This window comes from Salvelinus alpinus, chromosome 6 (assembly GCF_045679555.1).
Source record: "Salvelinus alpinus chromosome 6, SLU_Salpinus.1, whole genome shotgun sequence".
NCBI classification, from domain to species: Eukaryota; Metazoa; Chordata; class Actinopteri; order Salmoniformes; family Salmonidae; genus Salvelinus; species Salvelinus alpinus.
Window position 1 is genome coordinate 49,743,183 of NC_092091.1, and position 24,466 is coordinate 49,767,648.

At 43.3% G+C, this 24,466-nt stretch overlaps 2 protein-coding genes across 4 annotated transcripts; both read left to right on the plus strand.

Annotated features, from left to right (window-relative positions):
* On the plus strand, positions 1-2,919 carry LOC139577596 (leukosialin-like). Its single transcript, XM_071404720.1, has 2 exons — positions 1-135; positions 744-2,919. Exon 2 carries the CDS (start codon positions 1,314-1,316, stop codon positions 2,517-2,519), a length of 1,206 nt encoding a protein of 401 aa, XP_071260821.1. The 5' UTR covers positions 1-135; positions 744-1,313; the 3' UTR covers positions 2,520-2,919.
* On the plus strand, positions 2,510-24,374 carry LOC139577597 (tetraspanin-4-like). Of its 3 annotated transcripts, none has more exons than XM_071404722.1 (9): positions 2,510-2,613; positions 4,673-4,787; positions 6,184-6,253; positions 16,933-17,124; positions 17,307-17,381; positions 17,705-17,800; positions 22,607-22,739; positions 23,161-23,244; positions 23,577-24,374. In XM_071404722.1, exons 3-9 carry the CDS (start codon positions 6,185-6,187, stop codon positions 23,627-23,629), a joined length of 702 nt encoding a protein of 233 aa, XP_071260823.1. In that variant the 5' UTR covers positions 2,510-2,613; positions 4,673-4,787; position 6,184; the 3' UTR covers positions 23,630-24,374. The 3 variants fall into 3 exon arrangements, with proteins under 3 accessions (XP_071260823.1, XP_071260825.1, XP_071260824.1); XM_071404724.1 differs by having other exon boundaries at positions 2,527-2,613; positions 4,667-4,787; positions 22,607-22,720; XM_071404723.1 differs by lacking the exon at positions 2,510-2,613 and having other exon boundaries at positions 4,138-4,787; positions 22,607-22,720.
* The last annotated feature ends 92 nt before the right edge of the window (positions 24,375-24,466 follow it).

Here is a 24,466-nt window from a genome sequence, read left to right on the forward strand (position 1 = left end):
AAGCAAGCGAGTGAAAGGTGATTTGGACATGTACTAGTGCACGAGATGTCATTCACACAGTACAGGAGTTAAAGCATGTGCCTTTAAGGTGGATTCATAATTTCAATCCAATCGTTTTCTCCAAGCAACATGTGGGTAAGTACGATTTTTGTTTTTTATCAAATGGCACATATTGATATATGTCTGATCTAAACAGACACTGATCTGATTAACTGTGTGAAGAGGCAAGAAAAAGGAGGGAGAGAGAGGTTTCGAAAATACAATCAGGTGAACTTTCTTAGGCTTGTGTTAAATTTACTGCCACGCTCTTGTAGTAAGATGGTCCTCCTAATGTATCTCTTCATAATTATTTTTAAATACATTTTTAGGGGCCATTCTTTAAATAGGTTATTTTTATCAATTGGTCTTTAAGTCTTCATCTTTTATCACTGTCTTTTTAAGACAGGCCAACTTGCTTTTAGAAACTCATTTAGATTTTTCACCCCCCTTTCTATTATAAGTAACAGTCAAATGCATGGTGACATCGTGGACAAGAATAAACAACAAAAAGTAGTGTTGGTAACTTCCTTAATTTTTTAGGTGTGTACTAAGCAAACATTTTACATCTACAGCGGTTCAGATAGTGGACGCTGTGAGGAGGTAAACATATTATACAGTACATGTGGCAATGTACGCATAAAATAACCTCTACATTCCTTCTTCCATATCTTCCTTTACCCTTCAATCTGTCCTTTTCTCTATAGGTCTCGTGCTTTTTCTTGGTTCACCGTTGCTGCAATCTCTCACGCTACACTTGAAATAGGCAGCTGATATACAGAAAAGTAGCGTGAAGTGCAGGGGAGGGGAGGAAAGCTGAAGGGCGAGAGAGGAAGAGAAGGGCTGTGTCTTTCCGGTCTATTTGCGCCCAAGTGCACCCTAGTGAACAACAAGTCCAGCAACCAGGAGAGACAGCAAGAGAACAAAAGTTGGACTATGTAAGTGCACTTCATATGCCTAACACTCAGTCAAACCTTAGATTATTAACAAAGGCAAGGCCTGAAAGAAAGGGAAATTCCGAGAGCAGTGAAGATCAAAGCCTGACACACAATCGTAGTCAAACCAAGAACCCCGGTACCTGATGACGAATACCGCTTTTCTTTTCTAGAGTGTACATTCTTCTGCTCTAGACTTGTACAACAAACCTCCAATACCTTTCAAGCCACAACGCTGTCGCTGACGCACCCCAGAAAGAGGAAGACAAACGTAATCTGAGAGATCAGCAAAACCCTTTAGGGACGGTTGACCTCTGTGACCCCTCTCACTTCTTGCCCAGTATGGAGCGGATACGGCTGATGCTTGGGGCTCTGCTCCTCTCCCTCTCTCTGCCCAGTCTCCCTGCCCAAGATAATGTCACCGTCACTGTACCTGAGAATGTCACCATGGCAGCACCTATTAATGAGGATGTCACGATGGCAGCCTCTACACCGGAGGCCACCATAGAGACAAAGCCTGTTCCTGTGCTCGTCACTTGGGCACAGCCTGCCCCTGAAATCATCACCCCGGTAACTGCTATTCCGAAAGTAACTTCTGTTTCAGTACCTACCACTGATGCCATCACTATGGTAATAACAAACCCTGAGATCACCATCGTTCAGGATTCCACCTCTGATGCACCAACTACTACTTCAGAGGCTGAGACGATGACACCTTCCCCTGTGACCACTGAAGGGCTTATAGATATGACCACTCCAACTGGCCCTAAACCCACCCTCTCTCAAGACGTCCTTACGACCGCCTCTTATCTCCCAACCACTTCCCAGGACCACCTGACTTCTGTTATCCCAGTCTGGCCCCTCACCACCCCTCGTCTGACGGAGGACTCCACTTACACACCTGAACCTATCCACACTGCCTCAGAGATTACTGCCTGCCACACAGAGGGACTTACCACTGCACCCACCTCCCCATCGGTCAATGCCGCTCCCGGCCATGCCACGACCCCCGCTACCACCCACACCTCCACAGATCCAGACTCTACAAGTGCTGGGATCAGGGGGAAGACAGGTCAGCCCAGCTTGTTATGGGTCATCATCGTCGCTCTTCTGATCGTGGTTATATTCGCGGGCGTGGGCTACTGTGTATGTCTGGTCATCAGACGAAAGAGGCAGAGCCACACCGCGCACTTTGTGTCCAGCTTCCGGAACGGGAAGAGTTCCAAGCGGAAGAAAGGGGCGGAGGAAGACGCCTGGGCAGGGCCAGTGAAGCTAGGGGGTGGGGACAGGAAGGAGGATGAGGGTGGGGAGGAGGGAGGGAGCCCAGAGGACAACAAGAGAGAGGGGGCTGGAACGGATGTGGTGCTGAGCACATTCATAGCCAACGAGACTGAGGGAGAGAGGGGTGAGCCTGATGGGGGAGTAGGGGTGGCTGGGAGCAAGGAGGCAGAGAAATGGGAGGAGAAGGAGCCTCTGCTGTACATTGATGAGGGAGTGGAGGAGGGGCAAGAGAGGATGGCTCCTCCTTCACTTTCAAAATCGAACTGAGAAAAGACAGGAGGGGAAAGCGGAGAGGGGGAAAGTGAAAAAGAAATGGAGAGGGGAGAAGGGAATGGAAAGAAAGACAATTAGAGTGAAAGAGGTAAGAAGAATGGAGGAGCTGCATTCTGTCTAACCGCTGCAGTTTAAAATAGAAGAGTTTTCCATAAAAAGTTTTTCGAGGTGATAATGTAAAAGTAAAAAATATTTTTGTACTACTGAAAAGGCCTTTGACATTGTATGTATCTGTGATTGTGTGCTCTGTCAACATAACTCAGGGAAGATAGAAGTGATTGTGTGTATGGTCATAAGTTTTACCCTTGGTATTTTGTATGCTGTTTTGCCTTAACATTTTTTTGTTGAATAAAGTTTTAGATGTGCAGAGTGCATGTTCTAGAATGAAGTTGAACGCGACAGAATATGAATACTTTTTGCTTAACAATTTGCGGTCTTCAAATGCACTTTATTTCTGGAACTGCTTAAATCAATAGCACTCAATTCATAGGTGCAAATCTGAACTTCCACTGAGACAAATTTTCACTTAGTCTCCCATTGACATCAATGCATGACTAAGTGAGTATTCAACTTCAGTGGAAGTTAGGATTTGTCCCATAGAAAAGGCTTTGTTTACTTGATTTGATTTGGGGCTCCCGAGTGGCGCAGTGGTCTAAGGCACTGCATCTCAGTGCTTGAGGCGTCAATACAGACACCCTGATTTGAATCCAGGCTGTATCACAATCGGCTGTGATTGGGAGTCCCATAGGGTGGTGCACAATTGGCCCAGTGTAACCGATATGAAATGGCTAGCTAGTTAACGGTGGTGCGCGCTAATAGTGTTTCAATCGGTGACGTCACTCGCTCTGAGACCTGAAGTAGTTGTTCTCCTTGCTCTGCAAGGGCCGCGGTTTTTGTGGCGCGATGGGTAACGATGCTTCGTGGGTGTCAGTTGTCTATGTGTGCAGAGGGTTCCTGGTTCGAGCGAGGGGACGGACGAAAGCTATACTGTTACACCAGCATCGCCCGAATTTGGCCGGTGTAGGCTGTCATTGTAAAGAAGAATTTGTTCTTAACTGACTTGCCTCGTTAAATAAAGATAAAATCAAATATGTGTTGCTGATTATGGCCACTATGTTTGTGCTCTTTCCCTGATCCTTTATGATCAGAGCACAGTTCAATTATGTGACCTGCAGTAAAGAGCGGGTGTTGTGATGACACACAGGTCTTCCGTTCCACTGGTCTGTTTTTGTGGAAGTTGCCTCTGTTGCAAACGTCTGGCAGAGATAACAGCAGAGATCAAAAACAGTTGTTCAGGCAAACAACTCAGTCACAGAACCCCTCTGATGTGATCACAAATTAAACTTAAAAACACAACAACCGCTTTTAGTAATTGATCCTTGGTAAATATAACATTTTATCCTGGCCACTACACCCCTCAACCTTCTTCAACTATTTTTTCAGGAAGGGGAGTAAGTGTGTGTGTGGGTTGGGGGAGGGGGGTGCGTACAACAGAATCAGAGGAAATGGAAGAGAAACAAATCTGCAACTCTTTCAAAGAAACACCTTAATGTCTCTTTGCTCTGCTGAATAGGATAATCTGACAGAGAATAATGTTTGTTTAGAGAGAGAGAAGGAGAGAGGTAGAGAGTGTGAGAGGGAGGGAGGGAGAGAGATGTGGTGAGTAAGGGGACGGAGGTGAGGAGGAAGAAGGGGCGCTGGAGGAGGGACGGCAAAAATACTGAGGAGAGGAGGGGGGAGCAAGAGAGAAAAGAGAGCGGCAACAACACAGTCGCATCTGGAAGTTATTGAGAAGTAGAGAGAGCGAGGGAGAGAGAGAACTGTATTGTGAATTGAAAAGAGGGAGAAAGGATAAACAAACTCTAAATTTAGAGATAGTTGATACATTTAATAAGTCTATCGGAGTTAAAGTTTTACGGGAGGACAGAGTTTATCTAAAAGTTGACAAGAATTCTACAGTGGACAGAGAGAAAGGAACAGAGGAAAATAAAGAGAGAGCGCAAGAAACTGTAATTCTATCCTAAGAACAATCCATACCAAGAGGGGAGGGCGACAAAGAGGGAAAACTAATGTAGCTTTCTAATCTGGAGGACCGTCTAAAACAGAACAAAGTGGACTGAATCAAAACTTATGTTATTGAGTTGAAGTTAAATCAACTCAACAAAGGAGAAGAGTCCAGAGAACAAAAGAGGAGTCCCTTAGTCTGGAATTCTTCTACGCATTTGTCTTCCTATCAAGCCTGTGGAGTCAACCGTCAGACAGGTACAGTAGACTTAATTAAAACACACACACACACACACACACACACACACACACACACACACACACACACACACACACACACACACACACACACACACACACAGTCTTGTACAGCTAACCTTGTGGGGACACACAATTCAGTCCCATTCAAAATCCTATTTTGGCTAACCCCTAACCTTAACTCATATTCTTACCCTTACACTAACCCAAAAAGCTAACCCTAACCCTAACCCTAAAACTAACCCTAGCTCCTAACCCTAACCCTTAACGTTAATCTAGCCCAAACACGAATTCTAACCTTAACCCTAAACTCCCTAGAAATAGCATTTGACCTCATGGGTAATAACAAAATGTCCCCAGTTGATCAAATGTTTGTTTGTTTACTATTCTTGTGGACACACACACACACGTTAAAGGTCTCGGCCATTGCAGGTATGCCTTGTAAGTGTATGCATGAATCCTAGTAATGGCATATATTGATTTAGGATAAATTGGTTGTGTAAGACTGAGACTAATTTATATGTAATATCATTTACATCAGAACTTAAGCCAAAGTAGTTTTTTTCTTCTTCTGTAGGTCTGCCTCCAGTTATGTCCATTCTAAGCGTTGAACAAATAAAAACGCATAAAATGCTTTTGCATTGTTCACACTATTAACATGAATGTCTTTTTGCTTGATCAAGAATTGTTCCCCATTTTCAAAGACTGACTCTTACTTTACAACTATTAATAAAAGACGTACTCCTCTGTTTCATTCTGTTCAAAGTATTTTTAAGTCTATTCTACCACACTATTCTGCCCTCTGGCATTAGCATGCCTTTAGAATGAGCTCTACTTCCAGTCGTGTTATGAGTCATGTTTATCATGTCTCTGGCTGGTCATGGTAACCTTCCACGACCGCCCCACATGAGTTAAATTAGCACGCACACATGCACACACACACACAATTAGCAGTCCGGCAGGAGAAGGGAGGTTCCTTCCTGTCCGCTCCAACAAGCTGACTTCCTGTGTGTGGAACAAGTCACTAGATTCCACCACAGTGGCTGTGTGACCTATCAGACCCACTCAGGAACACAGCCTAGGAAACAAGTACACCATACACACTGTACTGGCTGGCTAAGAACACTACAACACAGGCATAGACCCCCCCCCCCCCCTCCACACACACACACAACTAACCACAGCCACACCATATAAATAACTTTACAAGTAAACTAACCACAATACACAAAACCATCTGCCACCACAACCACACCTCAAATGTGCTGCATGTCCAAGGTATACTTGAGTAGTGTTAAGTAGATTAAACTTCTCAAGTCTTGTCTTGAACTTGTTATAAACTAATTAGCTTGAACTTGATATTAGTATATAACATAATTTGTTCTCTCCCTGACAGGATGTCAGCCTCTCGGAGGTGCCTGTGCTGCGTGAAATACCTCATGTTCGTCTTCAACCTCATCTTCTGGGTCAGTACCTTTACATCTCTGTTCTTTGGCATGCCTCAGCTTTTTGAAGGCACAATCTGTACGATTTTCTGCTGTCCAATGGTAATTTAAATGAATAACATATAGTACAGTATACCAATTGTTTGAATCTTGAAGAATATAACTTACCAAACAAAGTGGGAGGGACAGGCTGTTGAAATCACAGATTGGGCTTTTCAGCTCCAATTCCAGTTCTGATCTGTTTCTGGTCTTTGTGTGGTTGTATTATGGTGTTCCTCTAGCTCTCTTCTTGTCCTGTTCTGGCTCAGTTCTGGTCTGTTCCACTCTGGCTTTGTTCTAGTTTTGTACTGGTTTTGTTGTGATCCTGTTTTTATTATGTTCAAGTTTGGTCTATTTATTTGTCTCCCAAATTAATATATTTGTGATCCCAGATAAACGTGAATATGGCCTTAGGCTGGGGAACAAGTTCACCGTGCACCACACATAATGTACAGTATTGGCTAATAACACAAGGATGTGAATACAAACTCTGAATTCGATATAATAAAGTGCAAAGTCTTAAAGGGTCATGGAGTAAAAAATTTAAAAAGGGTCACAAAGTGGGAAAACACATGATAAAGCCTCTAGTTGGTGCCACCAAGACATAAAACTACACTCCAACAAAGCTGGACATACAGTACTAGTCAAAAGACACATCATACTCATTATAGGGTTTTTCTTTATTTTTACTATTTTCTACATTGTAGAATAATTGTAAAGACATCAAAACTATGAAAAAATACATATGGAATCATGTAGTAACCAAAAAAGTGTTAACAAATATATTTTATATTAGAGATTCTTCAAAATAGCCACCCTTTGCCTTGTTGACAGCTTTGCACACTCTTGGCATTCTCTCAACCAGCTTCATGAAGTAGTCACCTGGAATGCATTTCAATTAACAGGTGTGCCTTGTTAAAAGTTAACAGTTCAAGTAACAGACAAATCTCAACATCCACTGTTCAGAGGAAACTGCGTGAATCAGGTCTTCATCAAATCAAATCAAATTTTATTGGTCACATACACGTTTAGCAGATGTTATTGCGGGTGAAGTGTAATGCTTGTGTTTCTAGCTCCAACAGTGCAGTAATATCTAACAAGTAAAATCTAACAATTTCACAACAATACACACAATACATACAAATCTAAAGGAATGGAATTAAGAATATATAAATATTTGGATGAGCAATGTCGGAGCGGCATAGACTAAAATACAGTAGAATAGAATACAGTATATACACTACCAGTCAAAAATGTTATAACACCTACTCATTCAATGTTTAATTTTTAATTTTTAAAACTATTTTCTACATTGTAGTGAAGACATCAAAACTATGAAATAACACAAATGGAATAATGCAGTAACCAAAAAAGTGTTAAAAGTTAATTTGTGGAATTTATTTTCTTCTTAATGCGTTTGAGCCAATCAGCTGTTGTGACAAGGTAGGGGGGTGTACAGAAGATTTGGTAAAAGACCAAGTCCATATTATGGTAAGAACAGCTCAAATAAGCAAAGAGAATCGACAGCCCATCATTACTTTAAGACATGAAGGTCAGTCAATACGGAAAATAAGAACTTTGAAAGTTTCTTCAAGTGCAGTCGCAAAAACCATCTAGCGCTATGATGAAACTGGCTCTCATGAGGACCGCCACAGGAATGGAAGACCCAGAGTTACCTCTGCAGCAGAGGATACGTAACAGACACATCTCAACATCAACTGTTCAGAGGAGACTGTGTGAATCAGGCCTTCATGTTCGAATTGCTGCAAAGAAACCACTACTAAAGGACACCAATAAGAGGAAGAGACTTGCTTGGGCCAAGAAACACGAGCAATGGACATTAGTGGAAATTTGTCCTTTGGTCCGGAGTCCAAATTGGCGATTTTTGGATCCAAGATCCGTGTCTTTGTGAGACGCGTTGTGGGTGAACGGATGATCTCCGCATGTGTATTTCCCACCGTAAAGCATGGAGGAGGAGGTGTTATGGTGTGGGGGTGCTTTGCTGGTGATACTGTCTGTGATTTATTTAGAATTCAAGGCACACTTAACCAGCATGGCTACCACAGCATTCTGCAGCGATACCCCATCCCATCTGGTTTGGGCTTCGTGGGACTGTCATTTGTTTTTCAACATGACAATGACCAACACACCTCCAGGCTATGTAAGGGCTATTTTACCCTTACCAGAGTGCTGCATCAGATGACCTGCATCAGATTATTTGTTTAACTTCTCTGGGGCAGGTGGGACGCAAATGTCCCACCGGCCAATAGCCAGGGAAAATACAGCGCGCCATATTCAAATAACATGATATAAAAATCAAACTTTCATTAAATCACACATGTAAGATACCAAATTAAAGCTACACTCGTTGTGAATCCAGCCAACATGTCAGATTTCAAAAAAGCTTTTCGGTGAAAGCATAAGATGCTATTATCTGATGATAGCACAAAAGTAAACAAAGAGAGAAGCATATTTCATCACTGCAAGCACGACACAAAACGCAGAAATAAAATATAAATCATGCCTTTGACGAAATTCTTTTGTTGGCACTCCAATATGTCCCATAAACATCACAAATGGTCCTTTTGTTCGATTAATTCCGTCGATATATATCCAAAATGTCAATTTATTAGGACCGTTTCATCCAGAAAAACACAGCTTCCAACTTTCGCCAAGTCACTACAAAATATATCAAAAGTTACATGTAAACTTTACCAAAACATTTCAAACTACTTTGGTAATACAACGTTAGGTATTTTTAAACGTTAATAATCGATCAATTTGAAGACGGGATGATCTGTGTTCAATACAAAAAGAAAACAATCTGACGCAACTTTTTTCGTAACGTGACTCTCTCAAAATATTTACTTCATGTGACCCTCATTTACGATAGCCCTAGTTCTTCACTACACAAAGTAATAACCTCAACCGATTTCCAAGGACTGGTGACATCCAGTGGAAGCGGTAGGAACTGCAAGCAAGTCCATTAGAAATCTGGTGTCTCTAAAAAACCTAATTGAAAAGACAGTGACATCAAAAAAATACAAATTCTGAATGGTTTGTCCTCAGGGTTTTGCCTGCTACATAAGTTCTGTTATTCTCACAGAGATGATTCAAACAGTTATAGAAACTTCAGAGTGTTTTCTATCCAAATCTACTAATAATATGCATATCTTATATTCTGGGGATGAGTAGCAAGCAGTTGAATTTTGGCATGCTATTTTTCCCGAAAGTGAAAATGCTGCCCCCTGCCCTCAAGAAGTTAAGAAGGCACACCTGTTAATTGAAATTAATTGCAGGTGACTACCTCATGAAGCTGGTTGAGAGAATGCAAAGCTGTCATCAAGGCAAACGGTGGCTACTTTGAAGAATCTAAAATATACTTTTTTGGTTACTACATGATTCCATATGTGTTATTTCATAGTTTTGATATATTCACTATTACATTTAACATTTACATTTAAGTCATTTAGCAGACGCTCTTATCCAGAGCGACTTACAAATTGGTGCATTCACCTTATGATATCCAGTGGAACAACCACTTTACAATAGTGCATCTAACTCTTTTAAGGGGGGGGGGGGTTAGAAGGATTACTTTATCCTATCCTAGGTATTCCTTAAAGAGGTGGGGTTTCAGGTGTCTCCGGAAGGTGGTGATTGACTCCGCTGACCTGGCGTCGTGAGGGAGTTTGTTCCACCATTGGGGTGCCAGAGCAGCGAACAGTTTTGACTGGGCTGAGCGGGAACTGTACTTCCTCAGAGGTAGGGAGGCGAGCAGGCCAGAGGTGGATGAACGCAGTGCCCTTGTTTGGGTGTAGGGCCTGATCAGAGCCTGAAGGTACGGAGGTGCCGTTCCCCTCACAGCTCCGTAGGCAAGCACCATGGTCTTGTAACGGATGCGAGCTTCAACTGGAAGCCAGTGGAGAGAGCGGAGGAGCGGGGTGACGTGAGAGAACTTGGGAAAGTTGAACACCAGACGGGCTGCGGCGTTCTGGATGAGTTGTAGGGGTTTAATGGCACAGGCAGGGAGCCCAGCCAACAGCGAGTTGCAGTAATCCAGACGGGAGATGACAAGTGCCTGGATTAGGACCTGCGCCGCTTCCTGCGTGAGGCAGGGTCGTACTCTGCGAATGTTGTAGAGCATGAACCTACAGGAACGGGTCACCGCCTTGATGTTAGTTGAGAACGACAGGGTGTTGTCCAGGATCACGCCAAGGTTCTTAGCACTCTGGGAGGAGGACACAATGGAGTTGTCAACCGTGATGGCGAGATCATGGAACGGGCAGTCCTTCCCCGGGAGGAAGAGCAGCTCCGTCTTGCCGAGGTTCAGCTTGAGGTGGTGATCCGTCATCCACACTGATATGTCTGCCAGACATGCAGAGATGCGATTCACCACCTGGTTATCAGAGGGGGGAAAGGAGAAGATTAATTGTGTGTCGTCTGCATAGCAATGATAGGAGAGACCATGTGAGGATATGACAGAGCCAAGTGACTTGGTGTATAGCGAGAATAGGAGAGGGCCTAGAACAGAGCCCTGGGGGACACCAGTGGTGAGAGCACGTGGTGCGGAGACAGATTCTCGCCACGCCACCTGGTAGGAGCGACCTGTCAGGTAGGACGCAATCCAAGCGTGGGCCGCGCCGGAGATGCCCAGCTCGGAGAGGGTGGAGAGGAGGATCTGATGGTTCACAGTATCAAAGGCAGCCAATAGGTCTAGAAGGATGAGAGCAGAGGAGAGAGAGTTAGCTTTAGCAGTGCGGAGCGCCTCCGTGACACAGAGAAGAGCAGTCTCAGTTGAATGACTAGTCTTGAAACCTGACTGATTTGGATCAAGAAGGTCATTCTGAGAGAGATAGCAGGAGAGCTGGCCAAGGACGGCACGTTCAAGAGTTTTGGAGAGAAAAGAAAGAAGGGATACTGGTCTGTAGTTGTTGACATCGGAGGGATCGAGTGTAGGTTTTTTCAGAAGGGGTGCAACTCTCGCTCTCTTGAAGACGGAAGGGACGTAGCCAGCGGTCAAGGATGAGTTGATGAGCGAGGTGAGGTAAGGGAGAAGGTCTCCGGAAATGGTCTGGAGAAGAGAGGAGGGGATAGGGTCAAGCGGGCAGGTTGTTGGGCGGCCGGCCGTCACAAGACGCGAGATTTCATCTGGAGAGAGAGGGGAGAAAGAGGTCAAAGCACAGGGTAGGGCAGTGTGAGCAGAACCAGCGGTGTCGTTTGACTTAGCAAACGAGGATCGGATGTCGTCGACCTTCTTTTCAAAATGGTTGACGAAGTCATCAGCAGAGAGGGAGGAGGGGGGAGGAGGGGGAGGAGGATTCAGGAGGGAGGAGAAGGTGGCAAAGAGCTTCCTAGGGTTAGAGGCAGATGCTTGGAATTTAGAGTGGTAGAAATTGGCTTTAGCAGCAGAGACAGAAGAGGAGAATGTAGAGAGGAGGGAGTGAAAGGATGCCAGGTCCGCAGGGAGGCGAGTTTTCCTCCATTTCCGCTCGGCTGCCCGGAGCCCTGTTCTGTGAGCTCGCAATGAGTCGTCGAGCCACGGAGCAGGAGGGGAGGACCGAGCCGGCCTGGAGGATAGGGGACATAGAGAGTCAAAGGATGCAGAAAGGGAGGAGAGGAGGGTTGAGGAGGCAGAATCAGGAGATAGGTTGGAGAAGGTTTGAGCAGAGGGAAGAGATGATAGGATGGAAGAGGAGAGAGTAGCGGGGGAGAGAGAGCGAAGGTTGGGACGGCGCGATACCATCCGAGTAGGGGCAGTGTGGGAAGTGTTGGATGAGAGCGAGAGGGAAAAGGATACAAGGTAGTGGTCGGAGACTTGGAGGGGAGTTGCAATGAGATTAGTGGAAGAACAGCATCTAGTAAAGATGAGGTCAAGCGTATTGCCTGCCTTGTGAGTAGGGGGGGAAGGTGAGAGGGTGAGGTCAAAAGAGGAGAGGAGTGGAAAGAAGGAGGCAGAGAGGAATGAGTCAAAGGTAGACGTGGGGAGGTTAAAGTCACCCAGAACTGTGAGAGGTGAGCCATCCTCAGGAAAGGAACTTATCAGGGCGTCAAGCTCATTGATGAACTCTCCAAGGGAACCTGGAGGGCGATAAATGATACGGATGTTAAGCTTGAAAGGGCTGGTAACTGTGACAGCATGGAATTCAAAGGAGGCGATAGACAGATGAGTCAGGGGAGAAAGAGAGAATGTCCACTTGGGAGAGATGAGGATCCCAGTGCCACCACCCCGCTGACCAGAAGCTCTCGGGGTGTGCGAGAACACGTGGGCAGACGAGGAGAGAGCAGTAGGAGTAGCAGTGTTATCTGTGGTAATCCATGTTTCCGTCAGTGCCAAGAAGTCGAGGGACTGGAGGGAAGCATAGGCTGAGATGAACTCTGCCTTGTTGGCCGCAGATCGGCAGTTCCAGAGGCTGCCGGAGACCTGGAACTCCACGTGGGTCGTGCGCGCTGGGACCACCAGGTTAGAGTGGCAGCGGCCACGCGGTGTGAAGCGTTTGTATGGTCTGTGCAGAGAGGAGAGAAGAGGGATAGACAGACACATAGTTGACAGGCTACAGAAGAGGCTACGCTAATGCAAAGGAGATTGGAATGACAAGTGGACTACACGTCTCGAATGTTCAGAAAGTTAAGCTTACGTTGCAAAAAATCTTATTGACTAAAATGATAGTTGGCTAGCTGGCTAGCTAGCAGTGTTGCTAGCAGTGTTGACTAGGTAGGAGAACGGCGGCGCTAGCTAGCGGCGGCGCTAGCTAACCTCGATAATTACTCGATAATTACTCTAAACTACACAATTATCGTAGATACAAAGACAGCAAAGACAACTATGTAGCTAGCTAACACTACACTAATCAAGTCGTTCCGTTGTAATGTAATAGTTCCTACAGTGCTGCTATTCGGTAGAAGTTAGCAAAAAATCTTATTGACTAAAATGATAGTTGGCTAGCTGGCTAGCTAGCAGTGTTGCTAGCAGTGTTGACTAGGTAGGAGAACGGCGGCGCTAGCTAACGGCGGCGCTAGCTAACCTCGATAATTACTCGATAATTACTCTAAACTACACAATTATCTTAGATACAAAGACAGCAAAGACAACTATGTAGCTAGCTAACACTACACTAATCAAGTCGTTCCGTTGTAATGAAATAGTTCCTACAGTGCTGCTATTCGGTAGAAGTTAGCAAAAAATCTTATTGACTAAAATGATAGTTGGCTAGCTGGCTAGCTAGCAGTGTTGCTAGCAGTGTTGACTAGGTAGGAGAACGGCGGCGCTAGCTAACGGCGGCGCTAGCTAACGGCGGCGCTAGCTAACCTCGATAATTACTCGATAATTACTCTAAACTACACAATTATCTTAGATACAAAGACAGCAAAGACAACTATGTAGCTAGCTAACACTAGACTAATCAAGTCGTTCCGTTGTAATGTAATAGTTCCTACAGTGCTGCTATTCGGTAGAAGTTAGCTAGCTGGCTAGCTAGCAGCTAGCAGTGTTGACTACGTTAGAAGGACGAAAATAGCTGGCTAGCTAACCTCGATAATTACTCTAACTACACAATTATCTTTGATACAAAGACGGCTATGTAGCTAGCTAAGAAAAAATTGCTAAGATCAAACAAATCAAACCGTTGTACTGTAATGAAATGAAATGTAATACTACCTGTGGAGCGAAGCGAAATGCGACTACTCGCTCCAACCCGGAAGTGTAGAATGACCCCTTCTGATGTCTGTTTGATTATCCCCCGCGATCCGATCGAGCACAGGTTTGGCCTGCGTCATGCCATTATTGGGCTTACGTATGTATGTTATCACAATCACACCATGAGTAGTTAATCATGAAACATACACCCCCGCGCTTCTTCTTCCCGGAGAGATCTTTATTCCTGTCCGTGCGATGAACTGAGAACCCAACTGGCTGTACGGACTCAGACAGTATATCCAGAGAGAGCCATGTTTCCATAAAACAGAGTATGTTTCAATCCCTGATGTCTCTCTAGAAGGAGATCCTAGCCCTGAGCTTGTCAACATTATTATCCAGAGATTGAACATTAGCGAGTAATATACTCGGAAGCGGTGGGTGGTGTGTGCGACTAGGAGTCCACTCCGAATACCTCTTCTCCGCCGGCTGTGTTTTAGATCAGCCTCTGGAATCAGTTCAATTGCCCTGGAGGATACGAACAAAGGATCCAATTCGGGAAAGTCGTATTCCTGCTCGAAATGCTGGTGAGTTACCGCCGAAAGTTCTTTCCGGTTGAATGTAATAACACAAAAAAAACCTGGGCTAATAATCGAAGAAATAACACATTAACCTCTCTGGGATATGTGGGACGGTAGCGTCCCACCTGGCCAACATCCAGTGAAAATGCAGAGCGCCAAATCAAATAAATTACTATAAAGATGTAACTTTCATGAAATCACACATTCAATATACCAAATTAAAGCAACACTTGTTGTGAATCCAGCCAACGTGTCAGATTTCAAAAATGCTTTACGGCGAAAGCAAACAATGCTATTATCTGAGGATAGCACCCCAGCTAACAATCACAGACCATCATATTTCAACACTCCCGGCGCGACACAAAACGCAGAAATAAAGATATAATTCATGCCTTACCTTTGACGAGCTTCTTCTGTTGGCACTCCAATATGTCCCATAAACATCACAAATGGTCCTTTTGTTCAATTAATTCTGTCGATATATATCCAAAATGTCCATTTATTTGGCGCGTTTGATCCAGAAAAACACCGGTTCCAACCTGCACAACGTGACTACAAAATATCTCAAAAGTTACCTGTAAGCTTTGTCCAAACATTTCAAACTACTTTTGTAGTACAACTTTAGGTATTTTTTTACGTAAATAATCGATAAAATTGAAGACGGGATGATCTGTGTTCAATACCGGAGGAAAACAATGTGTAGCATGTTTTCTGGTCACGCGCCTCTAACAAACAGTACACTTCACTGGAGCCTCATTCTGAACATGGCTAGTTCTTCATTTCTCCAAGGAAAAACCTCAACCAATTTCTAAAGACTGTTGACATCCAGTGGAAGCGATAGGAACTGCAGGAAGGTCCCTTATACATCTGGATTCCCAATGAAAACCCATTGAAAAGAGAATGACCTCAAAGAATTTAATCTGAATGGGTTGTCCTCTGGGTTTTGCCTGCCAAATAAGTTATGTTATAGTCACAGACATGATTCAAACAGTTTTAGAAACTTCAGAGTGTTTTCTATCCAATACTAATAATAATATGCATATATTAGCATCTGGGACTGAGTAGGAGGCAGTTTACTCTGGGCACGCTTTTCATCCAAACGTGAAAATGCTGCACCCTATCCTAGAGAAGTTTTTAAAAATACTGCAAAATTCATTGCCCTGGGAGCTAAAAGCACAACTGCCCTATCTGTCGGCACCATTTTATCATGGTCGAATTGCTGCAAAGAAACCACTACTAAGGGCCAAGAAACACGAGCAATAGACATTGGACCGGTGGAAATCTGTCATTTGGTCTGATGAGTAATATGTGAGATTTTTGGTTCCAACCGCCGTGTCTTTGTGAGACGCAGAATAGGTGAACAGATAATCTCCGCATGTGTGGTTCCCACCGTGAAGCATAGAGGAGGAGGTCTGATGGTGTGGGGGTGCTTTGCTGGTGACACTGTCAGGGATTTATTTAGAATTCAAGGCACACTTAACCAGCATGGCTACCACAGCATTCTGCAGCGATACGCCATCCCATCTGGTTTGTGCTTAGTGGGACTATCGTTTGTTTTTCAAAAGGACAATGACCCAACACACCTCCAGGCTGTGTAAGAGCTATTTGACCAAGAAGGAGAGTGATGGCCTGCTGCATCAGATGACCTGGCTTCCACAATCACCCGACCTCAACCCAATTGAGATGGCTTGGGATGAGTTGGACCACAGAGTGAAGGAAAAGCAGCCAACAAGTGCTCAGCATATGTGGGAACTCCTTTAAGACTGTTGGAAAAGCATTCCAAGTGAAGCTGGTTGAGAGACTGCCAAGAGTGTGCAAAGCTGTCATCAAGGCAAAGGGTGGCTACTTTGAAGAATCTCAAATATAAAATATATTTTGATTTGTTTAACAATTTTTTGGTTACTACATGATTTCATGTGTTATTTCATAGTTTTGTTGTCTTCACTATTATTCTACAATGTAGAAAATAGTAAAAAATAAAGAAAAACCCTTGAATGAGTAGGTGTGTCCAAACTTTTGACTGGTACTGTATGTTAGTTGCTAGGAACATATGGAAACACGATCAACGGGAGACTCCTGCCAAATCTCTACGTATGTAGGTCAAGCAGGCAGCATTGATGATCTCATTCTGTTTTAGCTTTTAAAATGCACAACTTATAACACAGGGTAGCATGATCCCATATGTAAGTGCTTTTATACATGTAAACACATACGGATCTGGGACCAATCACAACAGGCAGGGTGAGTCCCAATGCAAAAACTTCCTTTCCTATGTACTATTTTCTAACTATTGATGCAACTACTTCTGACTCGAAAATCTAAGTTTATCCAACAAATAGATTACTTTTGAGTACTGAAAACATGGATCAAACTTTGATTTTGGAAAGAACTACCACTACGTATTGGGATTCACCCGAAGTCACCTTTTGTGTCTCCTCTCTCCTCTGTAGCTGGGAGGGTGTGGCCTGTTTGGAGTGGGAGTGTGGCTATCATTCACCCAGTCCGAGTTCTCCTCCCTGCCGCTGTCTTTTCCCTCACTCTCTGCAGCAAACCTACTTCTGGTCGCTGGGGGCGTCACCATGGTGACAGGCTTCCTGGGTTGCCTTGGCGCCCTGAAGGAGCAGCGCTGCCTGCTGATGACGGTGAGTCCCCATGACATCACAAAACATGGGTCAACCTCAATCATGTTAAATACCTTTACAAGTCAACTTACCACAGCACACAAAACCACATACACACGCACAGGTCCAAATCATTTTAAATATCTATTCTCATCCCCTAACCCATCCCTCTCTCCCATCTCTCTCTCCCTCCCTCTCCACAGTTCTTTGTAATCCTTTTGCTCCTGGTGTTGACAGAGGTGACTCTAACTCTGGTCCTCCATATCTTTCACAACGAGGTGAGTCCAGTCTACCATCCATCTACAACCCTCCTGGCCACTAACAAAGATCTAGTTTAACCCACTGATGTTTAACAACCCCAAATGGGGGTCATTAGTAAAGTTTTACCACTATATTACCACTAAATTAACAACCAGTGTTTAAAAAAAAAACGATATACCGATACAGAGGTTGATGCAGAAGACAAAGAGGTGGTACAGTCATCTACATTCTAGAAGCCTTTACATTATCCCCTATATCTGTCTCATATGCTGCAAGTATATGAAGGCCCCCACTTCATCTTTCTCTTTCTTTCTTTCTCCCTCTCCATCCCTTCTTTTAGCTGGACACGAAAGCTCAGGATGAGTTAAGGAAGGGGATGAAGGATTACTTGACAGACGAGGGACTGAAGAAGTCATGGGACAATGTGCAGAAAATGGTAGAGGGGGATGGGGGTTAGGGGAAACCCACCAATCTCTAGTTTGTCACTTTATATGGTGCTTGTGTCTGTTCTGTGTATATTTTGTGTATTTCGTGATAAATCACTTAATCTGACTGACGAGGATAGGTAGGACTTACACTGAGTATAGAAAACATTAAGACCACCTGCTCATTCTGTGACAGACTGACCAGGGGAATCGAGAGGTGAAAGCTATAATCCCTTATTGATGTCACTAATTAATCTACTTCAATCAGGGTTAAAGGAAGATTTTTAAGCCTTGAGACAATTGAGACGTATTGTGTATATGTGCCATTCAGAGGGTGAATGAGGCAAGAAAATATATTTAAGTGCCTTTTAATGGGGTATGGTAGTAGTTGCCAGGTGCACCGGTGCAATGCTGCTGGGTTTTCACACTCAATAGTTTCCCATGTGTATCAAGAATGGTCAAAGAGCCAACTTAACACAACTGGGGGAAGTATTGGAGTCAGTATGGGCCACCATCCCTGTGAAACACTTTCAACACCTTGTAGAGTCCATGCCCCGACGAATTGAAGCTGTTGGTTAAATTATTTAAAATTTGTGTCATTATTTCGATAGGCTATACAGCCTACACTTTCTCGTTTTGAACTTCTAATGTGAGTGGGATGGGTTAGTTTCATGACAACTACACGAGCAGACACTCACCGATTTGACAGCTCTAATGCAGTTACACATCCGACATCGCAAAAACACCAGGGGTGTGTTCAGTTCACTTGAACGTTTGCTACGTTGTGGAACAGCTTGTACTGAATGACACGTTTCCCCAAAACGTTCTTGAACAGACTTTGAGGTACGTTTGCTCTGTTTGGTGGATGTGCCGGAGTGTGACTTGAAGCAATGACTGGCATATTTAAAAGGCAGAGGTGCATTTTGAAATCAGAATCCAACACCTCCCTGTTTTTTAACAGGTCGTTCAGTACAGCACAGTTTACGTTCAATTTAACGTTCTATTAAGTTTTATGTACTGCACGCAGCCCAGCTATGCGGGTGTAGGCCAGAGATCCCGGCCTTAGTGATCATCCCGGCCTTGGAAATCAGCTAACTTCCTGCATTTCAACACATTTTGGCATGGTGCAGAGAGAAACATTTGCAGTTTTATAATGCTATTCCACACATTTTGTCTTGAGGCTAAGAGAAAATGTTGCTGTTTTAAAGCAAATTTCCTGCAATTCTACACTTTTCTGTTTTATAGCTCTCCGCTGGGCACTATTCCATGTTGGTTCAACTAAATTTCAATCAATCAATCAATCAATTTTATTTTATATAGCCCTTCGTACATCAGCTAATATCTCGAAGTGCTGTACAGACACCCAGCCTAAAACCCCAAACAGCTAGTAATGCAGGTGTAGAAGCAAATTTCATTGAAATGACGTGGAAGCAAGGTTGATTCAACCAGTGCGTGCCCAGTGGGCCATCCCATGCTTTTGTTCACATTTTACCATGAGGCTGAGAGAGAATTGTGCAATTTAACTGCTAATTTCCTGCAATTCTACACATTTTGCTATCATATGCTATCTGGGGGCCCCCCGACCTCCTGATGGGGGCCCCAAAACCCCCAAAATTAAAAATGTCACGTTTTTGGGGGGTTTGGAGGCCCCCTGGAGGTCAGGGGCCCGGGGCACGTGCACTGCATGCCCGTTTTGGTAATCCGGCCCTGTACCCTCTCCCGTTTCAGGAAAAATCTGAATGATGGGCTGGAGAAACGTAACCACTCTCAAATTTATAGACAGAGCTATGGATGCTAGAGGGGTATCCTACAAAGCACGCTCAATCTACTCAGAGTTATCTAAAGCTAACCAGCTTCAATTAGCTTCACATTCCAGCTCAGGCTTCATCCATACTACAATGGTGGATATTGCTCGTCCACCTGCCGCTAACTCTAGCAGGCTTGTAACTAGAGGTCGACCGATTAATCCGAATGGCCGATTAATTAGGGCTAATTTCAAGTTTTCATAACAATCGGAAATCAGTATTTTTGGACACCGATTTGGCCGATTAAAAAATATATATATATACGTATATATATATATATTTTTTTACACCTTTATTTTATACCTTTTATTTAACTCAGTTAAGAACACGTTCTTATTTTCAATGACGGCCTAGGAACGGTGGGTTAACTGCCTTGTTCAGGGGCAGAACGACAGATTTTTACCTTGTCAGGTCGGGGATTCAATCTTGCAACCTTACAGTTAACTAGTCCAACGCTCTAACCACCTGCCTCTCATTGCACTCCACGAGGAGCCTACCTGTTACGCGAATGCAGTAAGAAGCCAAGGTAAGTTGCTAGCTAGCATTAAACTTATCTTATAAAAAACAATCAATCAATCATAATCACTAGTTAACGACACATGGTTGATTATATTACTAGTTTATCTAGCGTGTCCTGCGTTGCATATAATCGATGCGGTGCGCATTCGCGGAAAAAGGACTGTCGTTGCTCCAACGTGTACCTAACCATAAACATCAATGTCTTTCTTAAAATTAATACACAGAAGTATATATTTTTAAACCTGCATATTTAGCTAAAAGAAATCCAGGTTAGCAGGCAATATTAACCAGGTGAAATTGTGTCACTTCTCTTGCGTTCATTGTATGCAGAGTCAGGGTATATGCGATAATAACAAACGTTTTGTTTTCGAAATGATAGTTTCCGGATTCTACCATATTAATGACCAAAGGCTCGTATTTCTGTGTGTTATTATGTTATAATTAAGTCTATGATTTGATATTTGACAGAGCAGTCTGACTGAGCGATGGTAGGCAGCAGCAGGCTCGTAAGCATTCATTCAAACAGCACTTTCGTGCGTTTTGCCAGCAGCTCTTCACTGTGCTTCAAGCATTGCGCTGTTTATGACTTCAAGCCTATCAACTCCCGAGATTAGGCTGGTGTAACCAATGTGAAATGGCTAGCTAGTTAGCGGGGTGCGCGCTAATAGCGTTTCAAACGTCACTCGCTCTGAGACTTGGAGTAGTTGTTCCCCTTGCTCTGCATGGGTAACGCTGCTTCGAGGGTGGCTGTTGTCGATGTGTTCCTCGTTCGAGCCCAGGTAGGAGCGAGGAGATGGACGGAAGCTATACTGTTACACTGGCAATACTAAAGTGCCTATAAGAACATCCAATAGTCAAAGGTATATGGAATACAAATGGTATAGAGAGAAATAGTCCTATAAATACTATATTAACTACAACCTAAAACCTCTTACCTTGGAATATTGAAGTCTCATGTTTAAAGGAACCACCAGCTTTCATATGTTCTCATGTTCTGAGCAAGGAACTTAAACGTTAGCTTTCCTACATGGCACATATTGCACTTTTACTTTCTTCTCCAACACTTTGTTTTTGCATTATTTAAACCAAATTGAACATGTTTCATTATTTATTTGAGGCTAAATAGATTTTTATTGATGTATTATATTAGGTTTAAATAAGTGTTCATTCAGTATTGTTGTAATTGTCATTATTACAAATAAAAATTAATTAATTAATCGGCCGATTAATCGGCATCGGTGATTTTTGGTCCTCCAATAATCGGTATCGGTGTTGAAAAATCATAATCGGCCGACCTCTACTTGTAACTGCGCGTGCATGTCGCACATGGCTAGTCGAACACCCAACTTTTCATTGAGACAATGCTGAAACATCAATCCGTGGGCGAGTCAGTGCCATATTTTAAATTGTGCCGAAATCAAAATGAAAGTAAAGTTATCTTGCAAATTCAGCAGCGTGAAATAGGCTTTTAGAAGTGCCGTTATTGTATTAAATATCGTTAATATGCTTATCAATGCACAAACTCCTTTTTCCCCCCACTCCTATCAATATTTATTAAGTCATACGAAAGTGTTACATTGCGTGAAGTTGCATTATGTCATTACATTGCGTTCTGTCATTACCAAATGTGTAATTTTATATTTTAACCAAAAAGTGATTAATAAAATATTTAAAATCAGTCAACTTCCTCAAATGAAGGGGATGATGATGCAATCTTTGCAAGAGGGAGGGATCTCGTTCTCAACTCGCAGCTCAGTCATTTCATGCAGGGTAAATGGAGTTAGCCGTGAGTTGTGACTGATTCGTTGCCATAGAAATGTACCTGGCAAAAGGTGAGCTACATTCGTATGACCGGTTATACCTAGTTGAACTCAGAGTTGACCTAAGTTACCTCCTAACTCCTCAAACCTGCTTTGTAGGATAACCCTCAGAACTGACCATCCATTGTATTACTTTGTTTAAAAACATTGGAGTAAAACAAGCTTATATTTTGGGGGGTTCTGGTGGGGTACGACAGTTGAACTAAGCTTATGAGGCATTTATAAGTTATATTCTTCAAGAATCAATGGCTACATATCATTCATTTATATGTCCAAATATGGATGTAGCAATTGCAGATTGTCCCTTTTCAGGGACCTTACTTAACCAGTCAGCATGCTACTGTAGCTGTTCCAGTAGACTTCCAGCCATTACGCGAACACTAGTTAGCATTGGCTCACGAAAATACCTCTAACTTCCTTCGTACTGGACACAGAGACATAAAAATAGTATCCATGAGTTCATCAGACTCTGTGTAAGTAGAAAAGGGGCCAACATCTGGCACTATCCCTTTAAATCTCCTGAATTGGCTAGAAAGTTACATCCATGTACATACTGTATAGTATCAGTGAGTCTGAGGGGCTGTGCAGTTGCTGATTCAGGGACACATTTTTTAGGGGCACATTTTCAAACAAACCAACAGAGATAATAACAAATGCAATATTTGTTTCTTAGTTCAAGTGCTGCGGTGTGACCAACAAAACAGATTGGTACCTCGTGATCAACGGAACGCTCCCCTATTCCTGCTGCTCCGGTGGGATGGACCAATGTGTTGAAGAATGGACCGAGGTCAGACCACTTCTCAAATGTAGGGGGGGACGGGGAGGAGGGAGAGTCAAGGTTCAACAGCCTGCTCACAAGACATTTCCCAGCTGCCTACATGTCTTGCTGTACGATGTGCATGTGCGCTCACACTTACAAGAATGTAAAGAATGACCCTGACTGTGATAATACAATTTATTTTCTCGACTGCGTTCTTTCAACACTCAATTCTCATCAACACATTGCTCTCCTGCTCACTCACATCTGTCCTCCACTCTTCTCTTCTCTTCTCTTCTCTCCTCTACCCAACCCCCGTCTCTCTCTCTGTCCCCCACCCTCCCCCTCATCTACTGCTCCTTTTCTCTTCCCATTTTCCTCTCACATTTCCCTCTCCTCCTCCCATCCTTCCCTCTCCTCCTTCACCTTTGTCTTTCTCTCTTCCCACGGTTTCCTCTTCCTCCTCTCAGCCGTGTTATCAGAAGGCCAGACAGTGGCTCCTGGACAACATCCTCTCTGTTCTGGTGTTTGGAGTCTGCATCGGCATTGTCCAGGTAACTACGACATATTAATTGATCAATCAATTTCCACCAAGCAGGATCATTGTTAGTCAACTAAATTTGCTTAACACCCAGATATACCTTAACTAGCATGTTTATGAAGAAAGCTTGAATCTGGGTTATTGAGAATATTTAGTCTGTTGTAACATATCTAAACTTGATGAACTAAGAAATATGAGCTCAGTGAACTAAGAAATATTAGCTTCAAACATTGAGTCCAAAAAATCTGAACATTTAGGAAAGTTATCTGGCAAACAGTTAACTTATCCGGTTTTGTGAAATATATGTCACCATTTTATAACTCAAACATTCTCTTGTCATTTCAGATCCTCGCTCTGATTTTCTCCCTGCTGATGTACTGCCAGATCCTCCGTGCTGAGAAGTACCTGGACTGATCTGGGACTGGTCCTTCACAAACAGGAGAGGCTGAATGAGAGACTCCCTAGCTGGCACAGAGTTCATCTAACGTTTCTTTAAGGTTTTCCTTCGGTTATTTGAAAAATAACTTCTCCACACCGCTGTGGGAACTAAAAAAAAGTGTTAGCTGGGTCTTGAATGTTTATATACCAGCTGCTGGGGTGGTTTTTCAGAACATTAGATCCAGATCAAAATCATCCTTTTTTGCATGTTCAATTCTGTTTAAGTTTAATAAAATATATTTGAATGAGAACACATCACCCATTTGAAGGGTTATTTTCATCTGGATTGATGGTTCTTAGAACACTGCACCAAAAACCATGGGGCACATTCCAGGTCGTCTTCATTGCGGTCATGTTGCTCAGATCTCACAACGCCTGGCGAAGTGTAATTCAATTGGCTTTGAGAGATCTGATCATCTGGAATACAGCCCTTTACTTATCATGTATAAGGAAGGACATTATTTGTAACTATTGGGGACTACGTGCTACTAGTCACTTTCACTATTGGGCGATACTAATGATATTGTTTAGTAGTGAAAATATAAAGTGCTTGCCCTGATGTCCATGGACAAGCAGTGAGACTTGCCCCAAAGAAACACTTACAGTATTATGTTCAACTGCAGCATATTTTAAACAGAAGTCTAAACTATACGTTTTAAAGTGAGCCTTACCAAAGCAAATAAAATGTAAATACATTGTAATTTGTATGCATGTGAAGTGGTAGTTGTTTTGTGAACTTGAGCATTTTGTAAAATACATGTATATATGTCAAATACATGTATGACTGATTGTGAATG

Bases quoted from the DNA above. Each gene is read 5' to 3' on its own strand.
- LOC139577596 (XM_071404720.1), top strand. From the start codon at position 1,314: ATGGAGCGGATACGGCTGATGCTTGGGGCTCTGCTCCTCTCCCTCTCT.
- LOC139577597 (XM_071404722.1), top strand. From the start codon at position 6,185: ATGTCAGCCTCTCGGAGGTGCCTGTGCTGCGTGAAATACCTCATGTTC. The intron at 17,125-17,306 runs GTGAGTCCCCAT...CCCTCTCCACAG, and splicing joins AGCGCTGCCTGCTGATGACG to TTCTTTGTAATCCTTTTGCT. The intron at 22,740-23,160 runs GTAGGGGGGGAC...TCCTCCTCTCAG, and splicing joins GGTCAGACCACTTCTCAAAT to CCGTGTTATCAGAAGGCCAG.